The sequence below is a fragment of the Sphaeroforma arctica genome, assembly GCF_001186125.1.
Source record: "Sphaeroforma arctica JP610 unplaced genomic scaffold supercont1.1209, whole genome shotgun sequence".
NCBI classification, from domain to species: domain Eukaryota; class Ichthyosporea; order Ichthyophonida; genus Sphaeroforma; species Sphaeroforma arctica.
The window spans coordinates 1-8,361 of NW_014039349.1; the positions used below are offsets into that span (position 1 = coordinate 1).

Consider the following 8,361-nt stretch of genomic DNA (forward strand, 5'->3'; position numbering starts at 1 on the left):
TATGTTGTTTGGTTGTAGTAGTATGTTGCTTGGTTGTAGTAGTACGTTGTTTGGTTGTAGTAGTATGTTGTATGGTTGTAGTAGTACGTTGATTGGTTGTAGTAGTATGTTGTTCGGTTGTACTAGTACGTTGTTTGGTTGTAGTAGTACGTTGTTTGGTTGTAGTGGTACGTTGATTGGTTGTAGTAGTACATTGTTTGGTTGGAGTAGTACGTTGATTGGTTGTAGTAGTACGTTTTCTGGTTGTAGTAGTACGTTGTTTGGTTGTTGTAGTATATGGAGTGCAGGGAATGCGAATACACATTGTATTTGGAGGAATAAGAATTCCTACAATGCTGTTTGCATGCATCCGTAATTATCACAAACCTATAGTTATTGAGATGGGGAAAGCTCTAAACAATACAGAGTCACACGAGCACAATTGCATAGAGTAGGTTATAGGCCTATACGTAATTACTTGTCCATAAGATATCAGGCATATGTTCTAAGCGAGATGTGCACAAACGCAGGTGATAGTTCAACTTAACTTCTGAATCCAAAGCGCCAATGCGAGAAAGAATTTCAAGTGTACGTAAATAAACATATCTTTCATAGAGTTATACACAAAATAATAAATACCTAGATATCTAGAATGCAAACTTGTTATTTTGAATCTATGAATATGTCTTACGTGTGACTATGTAGATAGCAATAAATATCTACTATGATATATCATTCATGGACTTTAATAGAGGCAGACGCAGACGCAGACACGCATATATATATATATATATATATGATGTATATATAAAACTATATATGTATGTGTATGTATACATACACACACACACACACACACACACACACACACACACATATTTATATATATATTTATATGCATACATACATATATATGCATGTGTGGATTGATATATATCTAAGTGTGTGTTTGTATATATCCACCTATATACATATACAATTACAACAATGTAAAGTGTGCCTATCATAATATAAATACCTGTAAAAATGAAAATATAATCAAACATAGATTTCACATATTTTCAACCACAATAAAAAATATTATAATATATATATACATGTATAATGTACGTCTGTGTATCATTTAATATATTTGTATTGATGAATATACGTAGAGATATATCAAAATGTACGTACGTACGCAAAGATACGTAGACATATGGTGTAGTGTATATGATTTTCTAGTAGTTTATTATTTGCGTGTACCAAACACAAAAAAACATTTATTATATGCCACGTAAAAAAATAATGTTCGTACAAGTGGTAGCCGCATATATATATATATATATAAATTCAAATGATATATACCTGAAAATGCATGGGTATATATATACACACATACCAATAAAAATCATACTAAACATACATATACTACATGCATCAATGCTCACATCCACACAGGCACTATACTATATATATATACATACACATATATATATATGTATATATATATATACATATATATATATATATATGTATATACATACACACACACACACACATACATATATAGTATTTGATTCTGATAAGCATTAATTGTATAGTAGTTTTCTAAGAAATTTTCTATAATATATGATGTGATGCTTATTATGTAATTTATATATATGGATCTCGGCTATTGTACGTGAAATTATTCACGGATTCCTACAGATATAGCATATTACGATTCTGGAGAGCATAAATCGTATAGTCGTTTCCTACAAAATTGTCTATACTATTGAATGTGATGCTAAAACAATATTATACTTAAATATATATATATATATACCCGCGCGTATACGTCATACACACACACGCATATATAATATATATTATGGATGTATTTATGGCTAATCGTTCTAACTTGATAAATTAACCCTTTCATCTGAATCGAATGGACTGTTATGTGTAGTTACCGCCATAATAGCCTGGACAACGATCCTTCTCACGATAAACAGAGTAACCCTACGATAATTCTGTACGTTCATTTACAATCCTATAGTCGTGTTGGGCAACTTATCGTAAGTATTCATAAAGCCTTTTCAAAAGAATTCGTATCAAAGCACTAAGAAAGCATCACCAACTCACCGAGTTGAACTCATCTTCGCCACCTCCCAGTTGTGCAATTTGGGCCTGCTCCTCGTCTAAGAATGCTCGAGTGGCTTCGTCGATCTCCTCACCCTCTTCTGCGCCATCTCCCATACCCTCACCAATAATCTCGAACTCGGCCATTGTGTATATATGGTACTATGTAAATGTGTCTTTAAGGAGGTTGGTATCACGGTAGTGTTATTAGTACCCGTAACCGTATGTGTGTTTACTTTGTGTTCGCCACGGCCCTCTCTGCACTGCCATTGGGTTCTACAAATTTGGATAAAAGCAGTCAGAGTTCGAGTTTTGTTTGTGTGTATTTTCATAGCCTTCTGGAAGGCTGTGATATTTTATTTTGCAATAAAAATAGGCCGAATTAGTTCTAAGCAACGAAGTTTAGTGCGATATAATTAGATTCCTCAGTAACACTGAAAGTTGCATATATAATTAGTTTACAGATAGAAGTTCGGTAGCCTCAGAGAGGCTGTGACTGGTCACTGGAATGAGAGTCTCATCAACCAATCTCAGCCTCAGCCCTCAGGTCCTGGACTCAGTGAGTCAGTGAGTCAGTGAGTTAGTGAGTTAGTGAGTTAGGAGTGAGGACTGACTGAGAGTGAGTCAAGTGGGGACCGGGGACTGGGGTCTGGGGAGTCTTCAGTCTGGGCCTTCTGCTGGGGAACTCGGGGAGTGGGGAGTGGGGAGTGGGGACTGATGAGAGGCCGAAAGAGGAGAGGGGCTGCCGCTGATCCGCTGGCAATGGGCCATTGGTGATTGGGCCTGGCGACTGGCGGGGCAGAGTCAGAGAATTGATGTACCGATGCCCTTGGACCAATCAGATTACAAGATCTGTGAAAAGCATGCGAACGGTGATACGGCCTACATACTTTCACCCCCCCCCATTTGTGTTTATGCTAAAGTCAAAATGTATAGACATATTTTAAGCATGACAAGTTCAGCACTTATATATTGCTGGTCTGCATCGAAGAGTCTTCTTCTGGCACATAGCACCTCTAGTAGTGGTAGTATTCATAAGTAATCGGCTCATCATGACAATCACATCGCTATTCGATACAGTATGTCTAGGCTACTTCGCTTCGCATATTCCCATCACCCTGTTGATGGATTCTCAGGCCATTGTGCCGCCAGTATGGATTCCAGACTTTGCAGTGGAGATGAACAGTTGGTATATCAAGTATGTCGTTTATTTTGCACATACATAATTGAGATAATATAAAGTCTACGCTAGACTTTTAAAAAAAGCTTGTATGTGATTGCTTGTGCGCGTCTATACGATACTATGGTGAACAGAATGAACTGTCTGCGAGCTAAAGTGACTGATAGTGCGATTGTTCACCAGTAGAGGTTTAGTTTCAATGTATAATATCTTTTGTAATTATTCTTATTAGGTTGCTAGTCTATTCGGATGTCCCTGTTTTGTCTTTTTTGCTATACATTTGCATAACAATTCCATTCGAGTCTCAGTGCTACTGTATGAATAATGTATTGTATTGTTTAACACACTCTGGTTCGGGTGATTTATCTATTTCAATTGAGTTGGTGTGATTTTATTGCACAGTAGCTCAGGATTGAGCCTACGTCGTTGTACATGTAACTTGAAATCTTTTAAACCATTAATATACAAGCATGCATTATTTTAATAGTATTTTGCAGAACTGCTACCCCTTTTTGGTATACGCTACCGATGTTATCGTTCAGTGTGGGGACATCGCGTTGGATTTCCATTTCTTTGCCCTTGTGCTTTTGAAAAGCTTCTAGTTGAGCGTATGGCATATGCGAGCCTTCCAGATAGTATGAATGCTAGAAAACTGCCTGAGCACAAACTACACTCTGAATCAATTCTCACATCCAAAGTGCTGTTGTTTTGTGTTATGATAGAAGTGCAGTACCATGAAAAATACAATTGCTGGATTTTAAACTATTCATGTATATGGTAGAAACCGGATTACGAACACTGCGTATACATTCTGGGCAGGACTTCGATGTGTGTGATTGTGTGATGCTATCCTCGATCCTTCTCCTACACAGCCTTTTAAATGTAGTTCGCATACAGACGAGCAACAGCTCGCATAGTAAACTAACAATGTATTATCATGAGACTACAGCTGGTACACTGGGAATGCGTCGTACACTGGGAATGCGTCAGAATTGACTGGAATATTAATACTACATTAGAAACAAATTGGAGTATTCCAACATTGTTATTTGTGAATTCCGTCGTACTAGTCTATGTTGTACTTGCTTATGCCACTTCGCTCTGTATCTACCTATCAGAACATTCAATGATCCCCTAATGGCCTCACCGCCGATTTGGTTTCAGTCGTTCATCGCTTGCGAGCTTATCTTTCAGATCCCCATATTCTTCTTGGCCGTGTATGGCTACTGGAACCGTATGTCACAAACACTTTTCCGGATTCCAAATGTTTATGTATGCCTGGCTTCCACATGCATGTGTGTATTGATAAGTCGGATAAGGTTGGTACTTGTGATCGTGATAGTATATAAGACATAGTTGGCAATTGTGATCGTAGTAGTATGTAAGACATGGATGGTACTTGTGATCGTGATAGTATGTAAGTCATGGTTGGTACTTGTGATGGTGATAGTATGTAAGACATGGTTGGTACTTGTGATGGTGATAGTATGTAAGACATGGTTGGTAATTGAGATCGTTATAGTATGTAAGACATGGTTGGTACTTGTGATCTCGTGATTGTATGTAAGACATGGTTGGTACTTGTGATCGTGATAGTATATAAGTCAGGGTTGGTACTTTTGAGTGATCGTGATAGTATGTAACACATGGTTGGTACTTGTGATCATGTGAGACAGGGTTGATACTTGTTTTCGTGATAGTATGTAGGACATGGTTGGTACTGATGATCGTGATAGTATGTTGGACAGGGTTGGTACTTGTGAGTGATCGTGATAGTATGTACGCAATTGTCTGAAACATTCTCTGGTCGTCGTGCTACCGCACACAGAATCTGTGCCAGCATTTATCCATATAGAAGTTATCGGTATGATCTGAAAGTATTACACTGTTAATCTTTCACAGGATGTAACTGGATTCGGGATCCGCTAATGGTGTACGGAGCACACGTTACCACCACGCTCGTCCCCGTTCTTTATGAACTGTACAGAAATGACCAAGTGGAGGACGGGCAGAAACTAGTACTGGTATATTTAGATTGTAAAACTTTACTGGGGCGAAGCACTTGCACGAAAACCTGGCTTTAACTTACAGTGTCATACGTTACTAGTCTCTTTATTTGAAATTGTACTCGCACAGGAGTGCTCAAATAACATACAAAATATGCAGTTTTGCTATCTGCAATTTACCTTAGCGATTCGGAGTTCTCTATTGCTATATCCTTAGAGACCTTGAAATACTTTCATCCATATCCAATGACATTGTCCAACTTTTTTTTTTGATTTTGAGCATCTATACTTCAAAGCGATTTCATATCGTCCTTGTGTCTCCTTTCAATGATATCTAAACAATGCATTTAAAAAAGAACAAGGGTAGTTTTTAATTCGTATTTATGTCCGACTACTTAATGCACAGGTCAACATGACTTGGTTTCTACCCTACTCTGGCTCATATATATATCTTTTTACTGTCGTTCTTTCTTCACAGGCGGCGTTCTACATACCGTACCTGATAATACCTTTCCTGATCACATTGAGGATGTTCATGTGCACGGTCCCATTCCCACCCGTGGATATCAAGAAGTCACAATAACTATGATCAGACGAAACAAACCCCTTTCTGACCGAAGCACGGGTGAGCACAATTCGGAACTGCAATACAGATATTTGACAGTGACACGCACCTGAACGGATATCAAGCACCGCACAAGCTCAGAGGGTACCTCAGCCTATAAGACACGGGCTGACGAGATGACAACTTCAGCTGTGATTGCAGATTAACAAATATATTTAGACGAGCTCAGCTGCACGCAAGTGTTTTGCCGAACGTCGTAATTCACGCACATTAGTCATGTGCAGGCTCGGAGCGATGGGTATCTATGAAGGCAAGAAAGGGTCTTGACTAATAAACAGTTCGTAGGTAGAGATTTAACAGTAACCCGTCACTAGCATGCCCCGTACAGAGTCCTCTCTCTCTAGTACATCATACGACAGGAATATAGTGATACTGCCTCTTTCAATTAAAATAAGGATAAATGAAGCAAAAAGCAAGGGAATTTCCATCTTGTTTTTCAGGAGACAATGGATTTATTTAATGTGTATTCTCTCGTGACGTAAAGTTTAGCTTATTTTTGGGCCGATGTAATTCAAATATGTAGACAGATAGTACGTGCCAATGATAGTGGTACTTCAAATTCTTTAATCAAGACCAGATGCATGAACGGTCGAGTCGCTACTCGCTCCTACTGAATTGCTGCTATATGTAAAAACCACAATGTAGTTGTCTTGTCATCACAGATGTTAATGGATTTAAAAGAGTGCTCGCCTGAGATATTAGCCGAGTTCTCGTCAGTACTATCAATTGCATTTGGGGTCAGCGGGCGACATTTTTTTCTTTTAGAACTCTGGCTGAGAGTCTTTCCCTATATAATTGAATAACTTCTAGAGGTTCCGAGGTCAAGTACGGGCACGTAAGCAACAAGTACAGAGACGTCATCATTATTGGGACGGCCAGAAGTCAAAGAATGATCCTTAAGATTTTGAGCCAGCTTGGTAGGCACATCTTTAGGTTGAGTTCCTTTGCACTTGCGAACACTATTGAGAGCTGAGAAAGCCTGATGTTTCGATGTGAAATCCCATAGACCATCCGTACCCAATATTAAGAACACATCGGTGCCGGGTGTTAATTGAAACTGTCTCACCTCGGGTTCCGCTATGACGCCCAACACCATGTTTTTGACAAACCCATCACCTAATGCACGCGTGGGTAAAAGTGACCCACCGACGCGATTGTTCTCTATTCTTCCACCAGCGGCTAGGACACGTTCCACCTCTTTAGGATTACTCGTGTTGTGAGGCGCCGTAAGCGCTTCACAAGTTGACGGAGTTAAGGCCACAGATTTACTGGTAGACTTCATTATACTGCCCTTCGAAATACGCCTGGCTGCTTTCAACATTCCTTTCAAAGATGAGGTTGAAGACGACTTTGAGAGCCCCTTGGGACTTTCACTTTGCAGTTGACTTTTCGATTCGTGACTAGATGAGAGCAAACCAAATTTGCTTGGACTCAAACGTCTAACCGACCTGTTTGTTTTGGTGCTCGGTACTTCTGGTTGTAGTGTCAGTTCGTCCTCAGATGTCACAGACGACGGCTTGGGACCTAAATCTTTTGAGCCAGAGTCTGATGCGCTCTGCTGCGGAAACGCCACAAGGAAAGCTTCACAGTCACCCGTGTTGGACGAATACACTACGTTGTCAGCCACAACTACTATGAGAGCGCAAGTACCTGCTTCGGCCAGAGGGTTGGCCGTATTATATTCCTTGTCAACCATAAAAAAAGCATCGTGAAGTATCCTAGCGAATACTGAGTGTGTCAGCTCCATTTGACGCTCCTCGGCATACTTCAACTGTTTTTCTATCGATTCCACTGTTTTGTTTGAAGCGAACTCAGAAGCGTGATCACCTCCATGTCCGTCAAAGACGCCAAGTATCGAGACGTTCATACCACTATTTAATACCAAATGCTTCGCAACCACCCTGTCTTCATTTTGAATATGGGTTGTACCTTGATGTGTAATCCATCCTGTAGACACATCCCGGGCCTCTGACTGACCTATTGTATCATGGTCCGTGTTCATACTCGCGTACAATTCATCTTCATGTACCTCCGCTTCCGTATCCGAATGATCAGTTGGTATATCATCAGATTCTAGGTCATTTCCAACTTGCACGCCTTGCCTGAGAGTTGGCATGGGTTTGTGGCCTTTGCTGTATGTAATAGTATCATCTCTTTTAGAGAATTGAACACCTCCGACAAAATTATCAACTGTTGTGCTTATAACACGCTCCTGAGCAACCAAAACTGCCATGGTTACACTCAGTTGTATCTTGAATGTATCGGCTACACTATGATTATTGTGTTCTATTTCAAATGTCACGCCTTATCTTACGCATATATGAGAAGCAGTTTGTAGTACACTGTAAATAGCCGTAGTGTTTCTATACTGAAGTGTATTCTCCACAGTTGCACTATACACTATTATTATGTAATTTAAAACCTTTCTGGGAAGAAAATTGTTCTGAAGTCATTAAATAAATTATAAA

The 8,361-nt window shown here is 39.4% G+C and overlaps 3 protein-coding genes across 3 annotated transcripts; 1 reads left to right on the forward strand and 2 right to left on the reverse strand.

Moving 5' to 3' along the window:
* Nucleotides 1–1,856: 1,856 nt before the first annotated feature.
* SARC_10330 (hypothetical protein) lies at nt 1,857–2,229 on the reverse strand (the record flags this gene model as incomplete). The annotated part of the gene is made up of 2 exons (XM_014295628.1): nt 1,857–1,925; nt 2,086–2,229. The coding sequence occupies 2 exons, from the start codon at nt 2,227–2,229 to the stop codon at nt 1,857–1,859; spliced, it is 213 nt and encodes a 70-aa protein (XP_014151103.1).
* An 826-nt stretch (nt 2,230–3,055) lies between these two features.
* Nucleotides 3,056–6,301, forward strand: SARC_10331 (hypothetical protein). Its single transcript, XM_014295629.1, has 4 exons — nt 3,056–3,280; nt 4,381–4,496; nt 5,165–5,286; nt 5,747–6,301. The coding sequence occupies exons 1-4, from the start codon at nt 3,135–3,137 to the stop codon at nt 5,849–5,851; spliced, it is 489 nt and encodes a 162-aa protein (XP_014151104.1). The 5' UTR covers nt 3,056–3,134; the 3' UTR covers nt 5,852–6,301.
* Nucleotides 6,302–6,328: 27 nt separating this feature from the next.
* Nucleotides 6,329–8,337, reverse strand: SARC_10332 (hypothetical protein). The gene has a single exon (XM_014295630.1). It carries the CDS (start codon nt 8,124–8,126, stop codon nt 6,681–6,683), a length of 1,446 nt encoding a protein of 481 aa, XP_014151105.1. The 5' UTR covers nt 8,127–8,337; the 3' UTR covers nt 6,329–6,680.
* Between the last annotated feature and the right edge of the window lie 24 nt (nt 8,338–8,361).